This window comes from Phocoena phocoena, chromosome 2 (assembly GCF_963924675.1).
Source record: "Phocoena phocoena chromosome 2, mPhoPho1.1, whole genome shotgun sequence".
NCBI classification, from domain to species: domain Eukaryota; kingdom Metazoa; phylum Chordata; class Mammalia; order Artiodactyla; family Phocoenidae; genus Phocoena; species Phocoena phocoena.
Genome location: NC_089220.1, coordinates 150956265 through 150976593, shown reverse-complemented (window position 1 = coordinate 150976593; position 20329 = coordinate 150956265). Strand labels below are relative to the sequence as shown.

The window sequence follows — 20329 nt, the reverse complement described above, 5'->3', positions numbered from 1 at the left end:
TTGAGACAGAAGAGGAGGAGGCCATGTGACCAGGGAGGAGAGATTAGAGGGATGCAGCCACAAACCAAGGAAGCTGGAAGCCACTGGAAGCTGGAAGAGCAGAATGATCCTCCCCCAGAGCCTCCAGAGGGACCGTGGCCCTGCCAGCACCTTCGTGGAGACTCATGGCCTCCAGACAGCGAGAGAATAAATTTCAGTTGTTTTAAGCTACCAAGTTTGCAATTTGTTACAGCATCCATATGAAACTAATATATGATAAACAAATATTAATTTTATATTCTGATTCATTAGATGCTTTAAATCAACATCCTTTCTGTCTGTTGCTCTCTTTCTTTGTCTCTCATTTTCTCTCTCTCTCTCTCTGTTCTAAGAACACTGCACACCTTAGTACACTTCCCCTCTGCAGCTTCCCCATCATTAACTGGAGTTCAGTATTTATTTATGGTTCTTTGTGTGCATGTGTGTGTGTGCATGTGAAATTTACCGAAAGTTAAATATGCATCAGTACAGACACATGCAATCACCCGTGTAATCCACACCTCTATCCAGACATAGAACAAACCCATCACCCATCACCTGTCACCATCACCGATGACCATCACCAAGAGAGCTTCCTCATGCCCCTTCCCAATCAATCTCCAGCCCTGCCCACCAGATGCAACCAAACATCAGTTTTACCTGTTCTAGAACTTGAATACTGTAGTCTGAATCTTGCAGTAGGTATTCATGTGTGCAAGGCTTCTTTCACTCATTCTAACATTCCCGAGATGTGTTTGTGTTGCCACACGTGCAGTAGTTTGTTCTATTTGTTGATGAGCAGTACCACAACGGACAAGAATACCACATCTCCTGGTGATGGACACCTGGGTGGTGTCCAGTTTTTGACTATTATGGATAAACGCAATGAATGATCTTGTACAAATCTCTTTGTGAACACATTCTTTCAGTCTTTTGGTTAAAGGCCTGGAAGATCTGAGTCATAAAAGTGTATGTTTAGTTTTATTAAAAACAGTCAGATCGGGCTTCCCTGGTGGCGCAGTGGTTGAGAGTCCGCCTGCCGATGCAGGGGACACGGGTTCGTGCCCCGGTCCGGGAGGATCCCATATGCCGCGGAGCTGCTGGGTCCGTGAGCCATGGCCGCTGAGCCTGCGCGTCCGGAGCCTGTCCTCCGCGACGGGGGAGGCCACAACAGTGAGAGGCCCGCGTACCGCAAAAAAAAAAAAAAAAAAACAGTCAGATCTTTTTTCACAAGTTGTTCTAGCGTTTTACATCCTCACCAAATTGTAGCAAAGTTCTGGCTGCTCCCATACATCTCCACCAACTCTTGGTGTTTCAGGGCTTCTTAACTAGCTGTTTCAGTGGGTTGTATTTCACATTTCCCTGATGATGAATAATGTTGAACGCATTTTCATGTATTTACTGTTTATATATATTTCCTGTGAAGTATCTGTTCAAATATTTTGCCTATTTTTTATGTTCTTTAAAAAAATGTTGTACATCCATGTTCTCCATGTTGCTCCTTTCCCCCTAATAACAAGAAAAAGTCAGAGCATCTACAAAATCCTCATTTTCTTTAGTCTACTTAAGAACAGAGGGTGGGGGGGGGGGCCCATGTGAACAGAATCTCAGAGGGTGTCAAGGCTCTCCGAGGAGAAGCCATGTACAGCAGACTTAGGGATGGATGAATGCTGAATTCATGACTGGATGAATGGCTGAATGTTGATTGCCTTCATTTTATTGAATGGCTACTCTTTGCCACAAACCAGGGATTTTAATGAATTATCTTTTTCAATTCTACCAAACTGATTCTAAGAGTTAGACATTTTTATCTCCATTTAAAAGACATGACCAAGGCTACACACCTAGCGTGGGTAACTAGAGTCTACAGTCCATCTTTCATACAGTGTCACACTTCCACCCTCTGAATGACTTTTGCCTTCTATGATTCTTTTTTGTTGATTTTTTAAAAAATTGGATGTGACTAGTATTGCTTAGATCCCATGCATACTCTTTTTCATGTAAGAAGCTGACGTTATCTCCCCACCAAATAGTAACATGCACCAGGAGTGGTAACACGGTTGTTTTAAGACATCGACCTCCCTATGTATTGCCTACCTCCTCTGTCACAGGGAGTATTGCCTGCTTTGTGAATGGTGTGAATCCCAAACACCTGACCAGTCACTGGGCGTGAATAGTATGTGCTGAATGGCTAATGGGTGCAGAGGGAAGTCATAGTGCTTATTCTCTTTGAAATTCAGCCGATGTACTGTTTCTATAACTTTTTATTATTTTTTTTGAAAAATAACCATTTTGAGTGTATCTGTATTGTGTCCAATCAGGTTCACTATTTTAAAAATAAACTATACAATCTTCTAAGAACAGGGAAGTGCACGTACAAGACAAGGACAAATTTACATTCTATAGGAAAGTAGATAAAGAAATGCATTAAAACAATAAAGAATTACCATGAAGAGATTACCTGATGATCACTAATCATCAGGAAATGAAAATCAAAACCTCAGTCAGAGATCACCTCACACTGGTCAGAATAGGTATCACTAAAAAGTCCACAAGCACTACTATATATAAAACAGATAAACAACAAGGACCTACTGTATAGCATATGGAACTATATGCAATACTTTGTAATAACCCATAAGGAAAAAGAATCTGAAAAAGAATACACACACACACACACACACACACACACACACACATATATAATTGAATCACTGTGTTGTACACCTGAAACTAACACAACATTGTAAATTAACTATACTTCAATTTTTAAAAATCCACAAACAATAAATGTTGGTGAGGATGTGGAGAAAAGGGAACCCTCTTACACTGTCAGTGGGAATGTAAATTGGTGCAGCCACTATGGAAAACAAAATGGAATTTTGTCAAGAAACAAAAAATAGAACTACCATATGATCCAGCAATACCACTCCTGGGTATATATCTAAAGAAAATGAAAACACTAATTTGAAAAGATACATGTACCCCAACATTCATAGCAGCGTTATGTACAATAGCCAAGGTATGGAGACAACCTAAGTGTCCATCAACAGACGAATGGATAAAGAAGATGTGGTATATATATATATATATATATATATATATACACACACACACACACACACAATGGAATACTACTGAGCCATAAAAAACAATGAAAATTTGCCAACAACATGGATGGACCTGGAGTGTATTATGCTTAGTGAAATAAGTCAGAGAAAAACAAATACTATATGTTATCACTTATATATGGAATCTAAAGAAATAAAACAAATAAATATAACAAAACAGAAACAGACTCACAGATAAAGAGAACAAACTAGAGGTTACCAGTGGGGAGAGGGATAGAGAGAGGGGCAAGATAGGGGTAGTACAAACTATTATGTATAAAAAATAAGCTACAAGGATATAGTGTACAACACAGGGAATATAGTCAATATTTGATAATAACTAGAAAAGGAGTATAATCTTTAATAATTATGAATCACTATGTAGTACACCTGAAACTTATACAATATTATAAATCAGCTATAATTCAATAAAAAATAAAATAAAATATTACTAACAGGAAAGCAAAGGAATAATTGTCCAAAAGGTAAATAAGAATATTGTAACCATGACGCCCACATACACTGCACAGAGAGCCATCACGTGCCTTCCCTTGGGCAATATATTCTTCCCTTCACCTAACTCTCCTCCGATCGATCGGTCCAGGATGCTGACCCTCCCTCGCATAGTCACTGGATTCTTGCTTCCTTTGATCACTGCTGCCAATTACTGAGAAAACCCTGTCCCTGATATAAGCACACTCTCAAACCATATCCCAAATACAACCAGCTACTGGTCACCAGGGGGTGGGCTCAACCTGAAGATGGTTCAAGGCAAGCCATTCCCATTCCCAGAAATTAGACTCAAGGCCCATGTCTTCCCTATGGAGGGCCAGTCACGCTCTCTGTTTCTGGGGTAAAATAAGACTGAACACAGGTTAATGATCATTTTAATCAATTCATTATGAATCATCTTCACAGCCTCTTTAATACAACAGATACAATAAGATAATAACTTCCCCTAACTTTTGATTGACAAAGGTCCCTGCCTAGAATGTTATAGGGTCATAGCCCTGGTATACTCAAGTCTGCTAAAATCTAACATACAAAATCCTCTCAAAACTTCATTTTACATACTTCAGTTTTTAAAAACTTTATTTAAAAGGATGTTTCATTAAACTCTATTTTGAAATAATAATGGAGGTAGTAGCTATAATTCAGTTTTCCATTTCGAATTTTAAAAGCACATTCTTTGTAGTCTTGGCATTTTGCTTGAAAATGAACATTATGGTATATTTCAGGAGATAATTTATATGAAAAAACCCCACATTGAATGTCAGCTTCAACCTCATTTAAACTGTTTTCACATTCAACTAGGGGAAAGTCTAGTTGTTAATCTTGGTAAGGGTCTCTGCATCTTCTCGGAATGAAGGCTGATGTATGGTAGGTGACAAGTAAAAGGACATTTTCTAGATGCCCAGTTCCCAAACTTTACTGGCAAGAGATTAACCTGGGGAGCTTGGTCAAAACTCAATGGCTGGGACAGCCTCCACCCTCTAGCTTATAACTCTGTAGGTTTGGGGTCAGACCCTGGAAACTGCATTTCTAAAATGTACACAGCTGGTGTGGATGGAGGACCCTACTGAGAATGGTTATAGGCCCCCTCTTTTTTTAAACGCCCCCTCCCAAAGCGCCCTCTTTTTTAAAAGAAAACTGTGTTCCCATAGAATCAAGAATGTAAATAACCCCCTCAAGAGCAAGCAGATCCAACTTGGGTCTTCCAGGCCATTTTGGTCCTTTTCCTGCAGGTTAGGTGGGCATGGGGGTGGGGCGGGGCAGAGGCGTGTCCCCCAGGTGTGTGCCCTGTCCTTGTGAGGGAGGCTGAAGGAGGGACCTCAGATTCACATACAACATACCCCAGTGACTCTGGAGTACCTCCGGCCCCTCCCTGTTCCTCACCACACCCGTGGGGCTGCCCAGTCCACCATCCGTCCACCACCACTGGGTCACAGGTGCAACCTGAGGATTGAGGAGGACGGATGGGGATGGAGTGGGACAGGGGGGACAGATGGGAACGGAGCGTGTACGGAGGGGAGAACAGAGTGGGAAGGAGGGGAAACAGAGGGACAGAGGGGGAACAGAAGGGAACGGAAAACGGGGAATACAGGGGGACGGAAGGGGGGGACATAGTGGGATCGAGGGACGGATGGGACCAGAGAAGGGCAGGCCGGCCCGAGGTCGGAGGGAGGTACAGAGGGGACCCGGCCCGGCTCCCCTCAGCGAGGCAGCGACACACTGAACCGCTGGGCCGGGGGCAGGGGACTGGACCCGCGTGACCGGCCTGAGTGACGAGGGCCGGGGTTTGCGGGGACCAGCCCGGGTGGTGGGGACGGGGACGGGGACCGGGACGACAGGGGTACGGGGACCGGGGACCGGGGACGGGACGGGAAGGAACACTCGGCTCCCTCTGCCCGGCAGCAGCGCACTCAGCCGCTCGGCCGCACACCTCCCAGCACCGACTCCTCCGGCGTGAGGCGGCTCGCGCCTTATATACCCTGCTAAAAATAGCCTGCGAAACCGCCTTCCAATCACAGCTGGCCGAAGTTCGAATTCAGCCAATGGCGACGGTTGTGATGGAGAGGCTCGGTCACGCCAGGCGGGGCCGCTGTAAGCCGCTGCCCGCGATTGGCCGAAGCTGACATCATCGTCGCGCAGCCCCCGGGCCGGGCGCGGCGTGATTGGGCGGTGCGCGGGGCGGGCGCGGGCGAGTCACGTGGGGAGATGGGGGGGGCTGGGCGGGGAGGAGGGGAGGCTGGCAGCGGAGCTTTGAATAGGGAAGTTTTGCAGGGGTTACGTTTGCAGTCAGTCCGGTGTTTGCAAATATTGTGTGGGCTCGCGAGCGAGTCTCCGGGCTCCGGTAGGATCCGAACCCGCGGCGCCTAATTGCTGCCCACTGAGTTTGCATGAACTTCCCCGGCGCTGCAGGCACGGCTGCTGCGCTCCCGACTCCAGACCGCACACCTCCCTGTTTTTACAACAGCAGTGACTGTCTTTTCCAACCCGACATGGATGTGCTCCCAATGTGCAGCATCTTCCAGGAACTCCAGATTGTGCACGAGACTGGTTACTTCTCGGCGCTGCCCTCCCTGGAGGAATATTGGCAACAGGTAAATAGGAATTTTCATGGGCCAGGTGCCCGGGTACGCCGAGGAGGGAGTGCATGCACTCACCGACAGGACGGTGTGTGGTTGGAGGTGCATTTCTTTTTCTTCTTTTTTTAATGGTTCGGGTAAATTTTTTAAAAATTAAAATAATTAGTCTTAAAACGTACTTCTGCTGCCTCCGGTGTGGAAGGCACTTTAAAGGGGCCTTTTACAGCGTGGAGCGGAGTTGTCATTTGAGTGGGGCGCAGCAGTGCTTCGTCGCTTGGAGTGTTTTTGCCGTTTCAGGGGCTTATGAACTGCGTTCTCCGGAGGGCAGACCCAGCTCCGCGGCCTGATCCCGGCCCTAGCCCTTGGCAGAAGTTTGCTGCTTGTACCAGCTCCAGACTTCACAGCTGGATCTGGTCATATGAACTTGCAAGGACTGCCAAGGGTGTTTTTTTTTTTTTTTTAAGGGATTTTGGTTTTGTTTTGCTTTTTGGTGTTTGTACGTGGAGATTTTTTTTTTAATTAAGGATTTCACCAGCGAAACATCCACCAGCTCCTTTTCTCTACCAGGCCATTTTCAGTTTCTTTACCTTCTTGGGAATCCTTAAGATATGCCTCGATCTGCCTTGTTTTTCTTAACCTGCTTCTTTTGTTGACCAGAAAAAAGAAAAAAAAAAAAAAACCCAATGTTTGCACAACCAGTGACTTATCAGTCATATGACAATGAGCCCCGTCCGAATTGCTTCAAGTCAGAGTTTGGGAAGAAGAGTCTCTGTTTCCGGCATTTTTTAGTGGAACTGGAATTTTTGGCATTGGACATTTAAGAAACAATTTTTCCCCCTTCTAATGCGTTAGGATTACCTGAAGGGAGAGAGATTCTGACACTTGTCTCATTATCTTTAAAGATAGAAGGAAGGTTTGGGGTTTTCTCTGTGCCGCTAAGCAGTTTGCTTTTTTGTCACAAAGTGAATTAGCAGATCAAATATATATTGTGGGTTTCAAAGCCTAGAAGGCTTGTAGGGGAGATGAAATGCAAAGTGTTACAACCTTCACATGCCTGCTTAATTGTTCCCAGCCCTTTGCTGCCTCCCTCTCCCCTCCAGGCTTTTCCTCCTAAAGAAGCTGCTTCCTAGGACGTGATTGAAATTGATCTAAGTAGTTTCCTTGGGCATTTGGGATTTGGGCCACAAGCCAGGCTGAGCTCTTGGTCGCCTTCAGAGGCTTTTAAACTCTCCCTGAGAGCTTCCTTCTGGTCCCCAGAGCTCATCAGCATAATGGAGATTTTAAATTAGCCAGATTATTAAAGTTTAACAAGATCTCAATAAACGTGCTTTCCTTTTCCTTTGGAACATCCATAGAATATCTTGCCGTCTCTCCGCAGAACACTCTAGTGTGCTTTGTAACCCAGACGTCTAATTTTAGGGGTAACGAGAAAACAATGATTGTTTTTTCCCCCTCTGCTTGCTAGGTGAGGAGGGGGAGGGGGAAGGGTCTATTCTGATAGCAGGCACACTGCTAAATAACCAAGCGGGAGCCCTTTGGGTGGGCTTTGCTAGTCCTGAAAATGATTTGCTAAAAAGAGCAGAGTTTGCTGTAGAAATCTAAAGCTGTGGAATTGCAGTAGTATAGACAGCCTTATATGGACATGCAGACAGTTGATCCTAGTGAAGATAAGGGCAGACATAATTTAAACCTAAAATGTTTCCTACCGTTTTTATTTTCCAGTGGCTAGAAAGTTTGAGATGGTGGGGAGAGGGCATGCTGGTCTCTCGGCAGTTGTAGCTTCTGGAAAGGTTGGTTGTGGGGCTGGGGGGGGCACTCTGGCCATGACACGCTGCATGTATATTTGAACCGGGTCCTTTTTTGGCTGCTGGTCAGAATTTCAAAAGGAAGTCTCCTTTGGCATTGTGTGAAAGAAATAGAGTGATGACTCATACAGTTGTACTCTTGGCCAGTAGATAAAGTTCTTGTCCATTGTGGGACTCCCAGCAGGGCTGCTGAGGAATTTCCCCTCCTGCATCCTTTACAATAGCAGATGGCCATTCTGGAATGGTTTCTCCACTCCTGTTGTTGTTTTCCTCTGACCACTGTGGAAGTCATTTAAGTTGTGTGTGCGCATGGCCCTGCACTTGGGAATGGCATTCTTTGAAAGCCTATTAGGTCTGGGCTCCGCAGGAAACGGGTGGTTTCTCTGCAGCTCCTTCCTGACCCTAGACCATCAGCTGGCTGCGTCTGCTCACTGAGTATGGCCTGTGCTGTCAGCGGTTCTCCAGAGGGAGACACATGCCATGTCAGAGCACACTGTGTTGAGAGCAGCAAGCCCTCTGTCTGTGCCTCTGGAAGGCGGATGCCTGGGTTTCCTTGTTGCACAGGGTTCTTGACTGTCAGATAATATGGTTAAACCTGTCCGGTGGGGGCAGGTCTGAGGCTGGTATTCTTTGTGTGGCTTACAGAAACTTATTAGAAACATCAACACTGTAACTATAACAAAAACTGGCTCAGTGACCATCAGCCATTTGTGGCCATTGGTCCAACTTGGGGAAGCGGGGAGAGGTTTCACCTCTGGTTTTTCTTCTGAATGTGTACCCATTCCTAGAAACAGCTTTCCTCTCACTCTGCTAAAGACACGGATTCTTGTAGTGACAAGGCCACAGTTTATTTGCCCTTGACTCCTGCATGTTTTTGGAAGTGCGCTTTCGGTTCGTTTTCGGTAGTCGTCACAATCACGTGCCTTCTTGTGGTTCCTTTCGCACAGACCTGCCTGGAGTTGGAACGTTACCTCCAGAGCGAACCCTGCTATGTGTCAGCCTCCGAAATCAAATTCGACAGCCAGGAAGATCTGTGGACCAAAATCATCCTGGCTCGGGAGAAAAAGGAGGACTCGGACCTGAAGATGTCCTCCAGTCCCCCTGAGGATGCACTCAACAGCCCCGGCTTTGGCTACAACCTGGAGACCAACAGCCTGAACTCGGATGTGAGCAGTGAATCCTCCGACAGCTCTGAGGAGCTCTCACCCACCACCAAGTTTACCTCTGACCCCATCGGCGAAGTTTTAGTCAATTCGGGGAACCTGAGCTCCTCCGTCACCTCCACGCCCCCTTCCTCCCCAGAACTGAGCAGGGAGCCGTCCCACCTGTGGGGTTGCATGCCGGGTGAGCTGCATCCTCCCGGGAAGGCACGCAGTGGGACTGCGGGGAAGCCCGGCGACAAGGGCAGCGGAGACGCCTCCCCAGACGGCCGCAGGAGGGTGCATCGGTGCCACTTTAACGGCTGCAGAAAAGTTTACACCAAAAGCTCCCACTTGAAAGCACATCAGCGCACCCACACAGGTCAGTCCCTCCTGCGACCCGGGCGCCGCTGAATTAATTGCACCAGCCCTGGGAGGGGGCCGGGGCTCCGCAGGAGGCTGTCAGAGCAGACACGTCCTCACCTCCTTTCTTCCCTCAAAAGAGTTGGGTCTCTGGGGAGGACAGAGTAGGCGCTGAAAGACTGGACATGTGTGCCCGATGAATGGTTATCGCTTTCAGATTAAACAAACAAGAGGTAAATCACATTCTCTGTCTACACCGAGTACCCCACCCACTCCAGCCACCTGGGTTATCAAGGCCCACTGTGCAGTCTGCAGAGTCTGTGTACAGTGCTACTCGGAGTTGCCTCTGATTTTTGGAAATGAAGCTCGAGGGTTGGGAGAGGGTGGCCGGGCTGTGTGGCGCAGGTGGGTGCCGGACAGCGTGTGGGGTCTGAGCTAGACCCATCGACTCTGTGCGAAGCAGTATCATCAGCAGGTACTTAGTGAGAATTTCTCTGTGTATCATGCTGCCTTTGTTTTCTGATGCCAACTTTAAAAAATAATAATAACTTCTTAATGAAATATCACAGTCTAGAGAATAGTTCCATTTATAGTTACCATGACAGTCTAGGATGACTGGTGAAGCATCACAGAAATTTTGGAGCTGGAAGCGGTCTTAGAGATCAAGTCATGCAAACTCTCGTGTTACCAATAATGAGAGGAGATCAGGATCCTGAAACAGCTCAGGGCAGAGCCAGGATCAGGACCTGGGTACCCTGGAACCAGGCTACTGACTGTGGCAATTGTTTTTTATATTCTCAGGTAGCACTTTTAGTGAAATCATATTTGTAATCCGACCAAGGGATAAAGTCGACTGGGTCTTTTGCTTGTCATTTAGAAAGTGTTTTGAAGACCTTGGAATGGGGTTTCCCAGAAACTCATGACCTCAGTTTTGGAGAAATATAGTTTCCCGAGGAAACTACAAAGCCTCATTCCACAGGGAAGTGAGTAAGGAACAAAATAAGTGCTTGAGAGAAACCGTTTCCATGGAGAAAGAAATAAAACCCAGCCCTGGCCAAGGCCACGGGTCCAGTGGGCTGACACATCACCTCGGAAGTATTTCTCCAGTCTGAGTCATTGTCATTCTTACACGTTCACTCTGATTACGGTCATGTGGGCCCTGCCAAGCCTGGGTCTCTTCCCCAGCACTTGGAGGCCCAAGGCTAGGTCAGGAAAGAGCCCCTGCCTGTTACCTTGGGAGGGCCGCCTCCCAGCGCTAACTGAGGTGTATTCTGAGTTCCTGAGGTCAGTGGCCTCTGGGCCTGCTCCTGAGTGGACTTTCCCGCCCCGTGTTGGGGTAGCAGGGCCCTTCCCTCACTGTTCAGTGAAATCATGGCGTGCCTGTCGTGTGCTTTCTTCCCAGGAGAAAAGCCTTACAGATGCTCATGGGAAGGTTGTGAGTGGCGTTTTGCAAGAAGCGATGAGTTAACGAGACACTTCAGAAAGCACACTGGTGCCAAGCCTTTTAAATGTTCTCACTGTGACAGGTACGTGCATGAACAGCAGGGGCGCGGCGGTGCCATCCCCGGAACGGAGTAGGCATGCGGTCACCCTGCAGCAAGGCAGCCGTCTTCCCGGCCTGCACTGGCATCTCTCTTTTCAGCCCAGGACTTTTTAAAAAGGCTCTAATATGCCACTCGTCCAGGTTAGGAAGCACTGTGTACCGAGTGCACTGAGAATAGAATGATTTTGTTCACACTTTCTGAAGATTGGCCCTTTAACAGTTTTCAAATTTGAAGGCTGGGCAGTAAAGTCAGGTGACATTCCCAAGAGCTGATTGGCAACCTCCTTGATGTATACTCCTGCCCCGAATGTGGATGGGGCTGACTCAGCATGATGACTCCCACCCCCAATGGAGAGGGCTAATTTAGCTGGGGGGGTGCACGAGCAGGAGGTCTGTAACTGACGGGGCTGGAGACCTAACGTCTGGGACCCCGATTCTCTCTGCAGGTGTTTCTCCAGGTCCGACCACCTGGCCCTGCACATGAAGAGGCACCTCTGAAGGGGCAGAGCATCGACTCCTGCGGGCTAAAAAGGCTTCCAGGCTGAGACGGCCGTGGAAGGAGGGTGCGTGTTCCAGCCAAAGCCATTTTGCACCCTACCCGGTCGCCTCCAGGACCTACTGGGAAGGTCTTTCGAGGGCGAAAAAAGTCATGTCCGAAGCGGCAGAGCACCCAGGGTGTGTGGTGTTTGGGTGGCCCTGGCCTCGCCACTGGTACCTATCCTCTGAGTGGTCCCTAAGCCTTTGCCGTGAGCATGTGCACTGAGAATGTTAGTGGTGGGTGGGCTGTATGTGGAGGGTCTCCTACAGACTGTGTGACGAGACAGAGTCCTTTCCCTTGCGAGGCTGCAAGAGACAGAAAAAAAACATAGTTTGAATGTTTTGTGTGTGAGGCGTGTTCCATGAGATGAGATGGCCACCAATCATTTCCCGGGGCGGGGTGGGGGTGGGGGGTGGTGTAGGTAGAGTCTGCGCCTTAGAGGAAAAAAAAGAAAAGAAAAAAAGAAGGGAAAATGTGGAGGGCAGGCGTGGGCGGTCAGGACCCGGGAGTGGCGAGTGGGTGTAGTGAGGGGAGCCCCTTTCCCTCTAGTGTGTGGCGAGAACTTTCGGTGTCTGGTTCAGCTGTGTGAAGTGAGTAGCTTCTGCTACTCTCTGAGACAGAGTTCATTTGTTACCCATTGTATAAGCTGTGTATCTACAAATATAGTACATTGATAACTTTTCCTTCTAAGACAAAAGTAATGCATGGTCTGGGGAATTATCTGCTTTTCCATTTTTAAATCAGGACTACAGTTTTGATTCCAGTTCACTGAGCAGCTAAGATACGATTGGTTGAATTCGGTGACCCCCTAGCCATCTGGGCTTGGCAATACACAATCCTTCCCCCCTTCAATTTCGTAACACTCCCCTTCCAGAGAGGCATTGTGCAGCATAGGACTATTTTGTAAATGGTTCGAATTTGAATTACCTTTTTGGAGAATTTCGTGATGCCCTTGAAAGATGTTGGACACGAGTTGGGTGTCCAGGACACTAGGGCTGGGAATTGCTGGTCTAATGTCTCATTAGACTCAGAACCTAAAATTTTTCTCAGTTGGGTGGATAAAACCACTAAAGCTTAGAAACTGTTTTCTCATGCAGCTAAGTTTCTCTTATTTATGCCTTGAGGACTAATTTCTGGTTTTCTAGCTGTTAATGCACTGTAGATCTTAACAATGGTGCCTTACGCAAGTGGCCCCTTATGTAGGGGTCTCGTACAGGGGTATGGGTGATGCATGCTTTATTAAGGCTCTTTTTTCACCTGGCTTTGTACTGTATCAATATATAATACAGAAAAAAAATCTCTTTAAGGTCCTCCTTCACAAAGTCAAATAGATGAAAACCCCCCAAACAAGTCAGTATTTACTCAGTAGTTTAGACAACTTGACTGTCAGTGTTAAAGTGGAAAACATGTGATAATTGGAAAATCAGACCATTTCTGCCACCGTGAGACTTCCGTATAGACTTTGCACAACAGTTGTACAGATCATACACCGGCTGTGTTTAATATGTAACATTTTCACACGTATTAAAGATACAGAAGTATAAAAAACAATGTATTTGCTTAAAAGGCACAAGTTTCTCGCGTATCTATCTAGCTATCTGTTGGTAACACAGAAAGTATATTACTTTTTTTTTAAAGTGGGCGAAATTCTTGTGTATGTATATTTGTGTGTACAGTATGTGTATGTGTGTATGTGTGTGTATATATATATACATATTAGATAATATATACATATTTTTTTAAGGAGAAATTAGAATGTCTAGCTAGAAAATTCCACAGCCTGTGAAGACATATTTCAAAATGGCCACAAAGGAGGTAAACATGAGAACTCTAACTTTTATAAAGGCTTTCCCTTTAATTTAACAATTTGCCACAGGCTCTTGGCATCAAATCTCTTCCAGACTGCCAACTCGCTCATCATAATCGGCAGGTCTGGGATAGGGTACCTTCACCATTCAAAACTGGCATGAACGGAATACTAGCCCGGTCGTTGGTCTCAGACACACTAAGGTTTTGATTTTGAATGTCAGCTTTATTGAAAATCGAGCCTAAGAGTAAGCTAATCACAGGGATTCCTTTTTAGAGCACTTTTTATGCAGATGAAGCTATTTTTTTCCAGCACATAGATTCTTCCAGTTTTCCAACGAGTAATTTCCCTGAATTGGCACACCGCAGCATGGACAGCTGATCCTCCATCCAGCTGCTGGCTCATGGGTGTGGATCTTTCCTTTATATATATTTATATATATATATATATATATATATATACACACATATGAGTCTGGCTGGGCTGGTATTTTGTTTGGATCTTCCTGGAGATGAGCAATGGTGAAAGCTCACATAACTGGTTTTTTTTTTGTTTTTTGTTTTTTTTAATCTGGGCTGATGGATACATTTACCTAAAGAACTCATTTCATATTGCTGAGGGGGGAAATGCACTTTTCTTTTGGCAATTCCAAATCCAGGCACTTGATTTACTGGATTTTGGAAAACTCCTTTTTTGGCCCTGCTGTGTGCTTAGCCATAACAATTCCATTCAGCAAGAAGGTAAACAAAAGACAAAAAAACTTGCACTGGCTTGTCTCACTTATGAAACACCATGGAGTGGTTTGATTGGGTGGGGCTGGGTGCCACGTATGTCAATGCCTGTAATTTTCCTAATAAGCAAGTACATAAAGAATTACATTCTGTTCAGGTGATAACTGAGCCTCAATCAAGCAGAAACTTTTTGCTTGACGTTAAAAAAAAAATTTCTATTAGTGAAATTTCTTTTTTTTTTTGAAGCACCCTATTATCTAAAAAAATCTTTGTAAGATTTTTGTAAAATTTTGTTTTACAAGATTTTATTTGAAATTGTTTTTTGCAAGATTGTTATATTTCTGTATGAATGTATTTTTTATTGGAATAACATAAAAGAATTCTTATCAGCATCTTGAGTCTGGTTGTTTTTTTGGGGGGGGGGGTGCGGGTGGCGGAGTGTTGAAACAAATTCCTGCCAGATTACTCACCCGGCTCTTCCTTGGGAAATCTTTGTGCTACCCAGGGAGCCACTTGTCTCCCCCCGCCCACTCACTGCCCTTCCTGGCAGCAAAGGTGGAAATAGGAGCCTGGGGTTGCTCCCCTGATGGGCACTGAATTCTCCTCCAGAGACTGGCCACCAGGCCTTGGGGCACAGGAGGAAACACTTGCTGTGTTTTATCTTCCTGTCACTCCAGCCAGGAGAATAAATTGCAGAGGCATCCGCAGAATGTGAAACAAACACCTCCCTTTCACTTCCGCATGCTCCTGCAGCCCTGTTCCACAGAGGCGGTCAGAGCCCGGCAGCCGCTTCTGACCTGGCCCGCACACCTGGCTGAGATGTCACCCAAGAGGGTGAAAAGGACACAGTTGGGACAGCAAGCCCTGAAGCCATCCCCCTGGCCTTCAGTCCACTCTTCTTACCTACCCCCTCCCACTCTGGTCAGCCCAGCAAAATAGGGCAGAAGGTAAAAGATTGTTTACATGATCACCAGATTCTTTTTTCTTGAGGTAAATGGGATGCATTCAAATGCAGAGTTTGTTCCAAAACAAAATAGCTTTTGGTTCTCTAGAAACATTTCCTGTGAGCAGCATTAGATCTTAGTTCTTCTGAGCGGCGAGTGGCAAACAAGTTTGTGTTGAGTTCATATTAAGCTCCTCAGTAGTGACAGTAAAATCAGTGTGTGCTTTCTAGAAGGGGCTATAGGATGATGGACATTTCTGAGGCAATGAGCTTCTTAACCTTGTTCTTAATTTAAGGAAGTTCTCTGGTTGCTGGAAGGGCTCACTGCCTCTTGTTCCTAGCAGATCTTCATTTTGCTGCGTGGGCAGAGTTTACACGAGCCGCTTTTAATTTGATAATTGGGGAGGGGAAGTTGAAGTGCATCCCCAGATTAGAAATGTTAAGTAATTTTCTTTCTAGAACTGTGGTAAAAATATCAGCCATTTGAACGGAGTTGTGATGTGGGAGGGTGCAGGAAGCAGATGCAATTTTTGCCAGGACTCATGGGTGTGTTGTGTTCAAAGCACATGTCAGGATGACTAATAGTTGGATTGCCCTGACTGTAGCACTAAATAAAGGCTTGATAATGCATTCTCGGCTACTAGTAAGACATGACCACTTTGTCATGTGAAGACTATGCCGAACAGCTCGGTTATGTTCAAATAAGGCTGCTAGGAGAACTGCCATGCAAGGAATCAGCTGTAAACCAAGGATAATTATAGAAGGACAAAAACTTTCAGTCTGCTTAACAAAATTTTTGAAACCTAGCTAAACGAAAGGATATGTTCTCAGTCGAGCTCGCCGCGTGCTTTCAGACAATTTGCTGAGCTACGCTATACCTCAGTTTTCTTATTGCTAAAATATTTTGGGTTAGGTCACGTGTATCGAGCATTTTATAGAGCCCTGCAATTCTGTGGTCTGTGAGTATAGGGTGGACTTCAAATTACATGTCCACCCTCCTCGAAATGCTCAGCTCAGATCTAGAAAGCTTTCTCTTGTGCTACAGTAGACAGCATTGTTGAGAAAATTGCTCTGACTTCGGATGGAAAGAGGGACATTCTCAAATTGCCCCTTTAATTATAGTTAAGTTATTCAAGCATTTGGTGCTTCATAGCATACCATTTTTTTAATTAAAAAAAAAAAAAAGAGGGCTTCCCTGGTGGCGCAGTGGTTGAGAGTCCGCCTGCTGACGCAGGGGACACGGGTTCGTGCCCCGGTCCGGGAAGATCCCACATACCGCAAAGCGGCTGGGCCCGTGAGCCATTGCCGCTGAGCCTGCGCGTCTGGAGGCTGTGCTCTGCAACAGGAGAGGCCACAGCAGTGAGAGGCCTGTGTACCGCAAAAAAAAAAAAGAAAAAAAGAAAAAGAAAGACCTCTTTGAAACTGCCATTGGAGCCATTGCAGATCCAGTCTCAAGTTCTCCCAACTCACCAATCATACTGCACACGTTCCCAGCTGACCTGTGTGCTCAGAGGGTGGTGGAGTCGATGGGAGGTTGTTTACTTTTATATTTTAATTGCTCCAAAGAAAGAACATATCTTTCATATGTAACTCCCTTCTTAGTTTTTAACCTTACGCCACCATGAGTTATATTTTTAACAACCCTCCTTCTCAACCTGAATTATTCCCCTCCCCAAACCGGGTGATGATGAATATGATATCTACTACTTCTCGTGCCTTGACTACGAATCGGGGAGGCAGTATGTTATATATCTGTGTGTGTGTGTGTGTGTGTATTTATGTATAATTCCCAGTGTACTCCACACGGCGGGCGTTATCCCCATTTCACAAGTGAGGAATACTGAGCAGCTTTCTCTAGATGGCTCAGCAGGACGCATCAGGCTAAATATTTGAGGCCACATCTCTCAAATGCCAAAGACCAAGGCTTTAATCACCAGCCAACACTGCTTTCTGGTTCACACAAGTTCTCACGAGAGCCTTCTGCTCGTTCTGTTGGATTCACCTTGAAATGAAGTTACATTTATGAAATGGAGACAGAACTTTCTTATAACTCAGAAGCACTAAAGCTATAAACTGTTCTGTAAGCCTAAGCAAACAAAAGTAACCATTTTGAATTGCTTTCAAGATATGAGACAGGTGGCATGTATTTATTTCTAATGTTTAAGAAGCTCGAGAAAGCAACTGGGGATGTGACATCCTGCATTAATTGGCAAGCATCACCTAATGTACGTAATTAAGACACAAAGAGAAGAAAATTAGGTCCATGCATCACACAAATGAGGCAATACAACAAAGTGTGTTTAACTAGATTTAGTTTGTAACACAGTCTCTCTGTTTCACCCTAAGTAATTTTAATGAGAATTCTCTAAACGTCTGTGAATGGAAAGAGACAAAGACCAGAAGGAATCTGGGTACCACATGTCCTGATAGGAGTCATGCTGGGCCAAGCAGTCACCACAGAATTTTCAGTAAGAGACAGATTTAGCTAGCATGCCCCTTGTCACTGTGAGTCTCTTCAAACTCGTGTTGCTAAGCCTTGCACTGACTTCCCTTTACATAATCGTGCTAAAAGAGAAAAAAGAAAGGTATCATATGATCTAGAACTGTTCCTTAAATTCAGAGCCCCCAATCCAAAGCTGCCACAAACAAATAATTATTAACTTTTTAAAAGGCTTGGCTACTTAGATAGTGGAAAATGTTCACCAGGCCAGAGAAATCAGCATTTTCCAAAGCTGTGTACTTGCTTGATTCCCAAGCACATGTACCGGTGACTTGCATGTATTGACTAATCAGAGTTCTGTTCCCCTCGATTTCTTAAGTTTCACATTACCATGTTTCATTGTGGTTGTGCAAGACTTCCTTCCAGATGTGCAAGATAGGTGATGACAAGCACGGGCTTTATCAATTAACTCACTGTAAAAGCAGGCGGCATTGCCTGGGTGTCATTTTTCCGTTTGCGTGGCTGAGGAGATGGGAGAGTGGTGGCACCGTGGGGTAAGTAAAAGGGCAGTAAATGGTGTGTGCCCTGTCTTCCCTTTCAACAGGAATTCGAAAAAATCTTCACTGTCACCCCCGTGTTCACTCACATAATTTGCCATCTTCCTTAAAATAGGTCATTTACTCGCAAGCTCAAAAGCTGTGCTGACTCACCAAGAGACATATGTCTCTGTGTGTGTGTGTGTGTGTGTGTGTGTGTGTGTGTGTGTGTGTGTGTGGTATGTGTGTTTGTGTTTGAACTGTAAAAATTTAACTCTTCATGGTAAAATTGCCTTTGGGCAACATTCGGACATATAAATCATTTAGTTAAAGTAAATTAAAGAGAACATCAATGTTCGCTACGGACTGAAAATTTTGAACCATAACAATGCGATTTTGAATATCTATCTGTCGTCAAGCCCCACCAGAAGATGGGGAGGAGACGGCAGGAGCTGAGACCACCAAGAGTCCAGCACTGGTGAGGTTGCCCCCAGCAGTAGCCCTGCGACCTGAATGAGGCCCAGTAAGACCAAGAACGGGAGCCTTTGCTGAGTGAACAGCAGCACGTGAGGATGCCCCAGGGGACACGCCACCTACCTCCTGGGTTTCTCCAGTCAGTGATGCAGCATTCACGCTTTGCATGTATCAGGAGGAGGGAACCAGGAGAACAGGTTCAGTCCCATTTTGGCCAGAAATGTCTGTGGGGTTTGAGAGAGGAGACTCAGCAGCTTCTTGTTCATCCTTAATCAATCGTGACCCACCCACTGTGCTTCCTGCTCTTAGGTAACAAGGAACATTGCCTTTTAAGGATGCTTGTATTTGAGTGACCAGCCGGAGTGGCACCTGGAAGTCAGGAAACTGGACAAGAACATGGAAAAGTCGTCCAAGGGCTGGAGCCCTTTCTTTACATCGTGACTTTCCTTGGAAATTTTTAACAGTAGCCCAATCTAGGAGTTTCGTTTTGTTTTTTAATTTAATTTTTTTATAGTTGCTTTACAATGTTGTGTTAGTTTCTGCTGTACAGCAGAGTGAATCAGTTATATGTATACATGTATCCACCCTTTTTTAGATTTCCTTCCCATTTAGGACACCACAGATCACTGAGTAGACTTCTCTGTGCTATACAGTAGGTCCTCATCTATTTTATATTAATACATAGTAATGTATATATATTTTTAAGGGAATTCTACAAATTATATTTGCAAAGACTGGGCATTTACCCTATCATGTTCTGAGGAAGCAACAGTGAGCCTTCTCACATGTAACTCTCAAGCAGAAGAATAGCTAACTCCTGGCTTTGAGATGGTTACTTAAAACACTTTCAGCTTTGTTTTTCTCATCTCCAAAATGTGAATAATGAGAATCTTTTAAGACTGTTGTAAGATTAGAGGTAAGGTATACAGGGATCAATAGTAGGTCATTATCATCGTCCTGCGGTAGATATTTATTTCTCAATCAGAAAAATAATTTTTGTCTTCCCATTGAATTTATTTAAAAATAGAATTTAAAACATAGCATTAGGAAAAGTCAGTCATGTTTAGTTTCCACAACATAATTTTCCAGTAAATTCAGTGAAGGACAAGCTTAGGCTTTATGCTGCATTTTTATGATCAAGAAAGCAGTTTCCTCTCGAAATTCTTGCTGTTCTGCTGCAATCTTACAGGAAGGAAGTTCTGCAAATCTTTGAGGGAAACACTTTCCTGTCGAAAGCTGTGAACGCTCTGACCAGTGGCAGAATTGAATTGACCAACAGGTTCAATGAGTTGAATTCACAGTATTTTTGACAAATGACAAAGCACCCAGAGATCCCAATTGTTACTGCATTTTCAGGAATGGCTGTAAATCATGAGATGGGTCCAATTCTTCTGCATCAGGAGGATTGTGCCCAGCTGGCCATTGAACCACTGTCTCCTCATGGCCGTCTGGAATGAGTGCATTATTTAACTAGTTACTTTCTTTCTGATTAAATGGATTCTGTGCCTAGAATACCTCATCCATGAGTGAGCATCAGCTTAGATGCTGGACGCCACTTGAATTTGGCATATGTTCTATCCAGTTAAAATTCCTATGCTTACCTTCAGATATACTTGTTGGTTTATATTCTTTATTTTGTCTTGTTTGTGTTTGTTTGCTTGATTTTTCTATTTTCACCACCCATTTTCTTTCTTACGTGCATAATTCCCATCAACATGCACTCCAAGCATCCACTGTCCTTAGTGGAAATAAAATACCATATATTTGCAGAGGTTTTGTGTTGTTTTGGTGTC

At 45.0% G+C, this 20329-nt stretch overlaps 1 protein-coding gene across 3 annotated transcripts; it reads left to right on the top strand.

Annotated features, from left to right (window-relative positions):
* The first annotated feature begins 5903 nt into the window (after nt 1–5903).
* KLF6 (KLF transcription factor 6) lies at nt 5904–14519 on the top strand. 3 transcript variants are annotated; one of them, XM_065871231.1, is made up of 4 exons: nt 5904–6232; nt 8970–9543; nt 10927–11050; nt 11514–14519. In XM_065871231.1, the coding sequence occupies exons 1-4, from the start codon at nt 6029–6031 to the stop codon at nt 11563–11565; spliced, it is 954 nt and encodes a 317-aa protein (XP_065727303.1). In that variant the 5' UTR covers nt 5904–6028; the 3' UTR covers nt 11566–14519. The 3 variants fall into 3 exon arrangements, with proteins under 3 accessions (XP_065727303.1, XP_065727304.1, XP_065727305.1); XM_065871232.1 differs by having other exon boundaries at nt 6131–6232; nt 8970–9417; nt 11514–11565; XM_065871233.1 differs by lacking the exon at nt 10927–11050 and having other exon boundaries at nt 6131–6232; nt 11514–11551.
* The last annotated feature ends 5810 nt before the right edge of the window (nt 14520–20329 follow it).

Coding starts and splice junctions, on each gene's coding strand:
- KLF6 (XM_065871231.1), top strand. CDS start 6,029: ATGAACTTCCCCGGCGCTGCAGGCACGGCTGCTGCGCTCCCGACTCCA. Junction 6,233..8,969: donor TGGAGGAATATTGGCAACAG/GTAAATAGGAAT, acceptor CCTTTCGCACAG/ACCTGCCTGGAGTTGGAACG. Junction 11,051..11,513: donor AAATGTTCTCACTGTGACAG/GTACGTGCATGA, acceptor TTCTCTCTGCAG/GTGTTTCTCCAGGTCCGACC.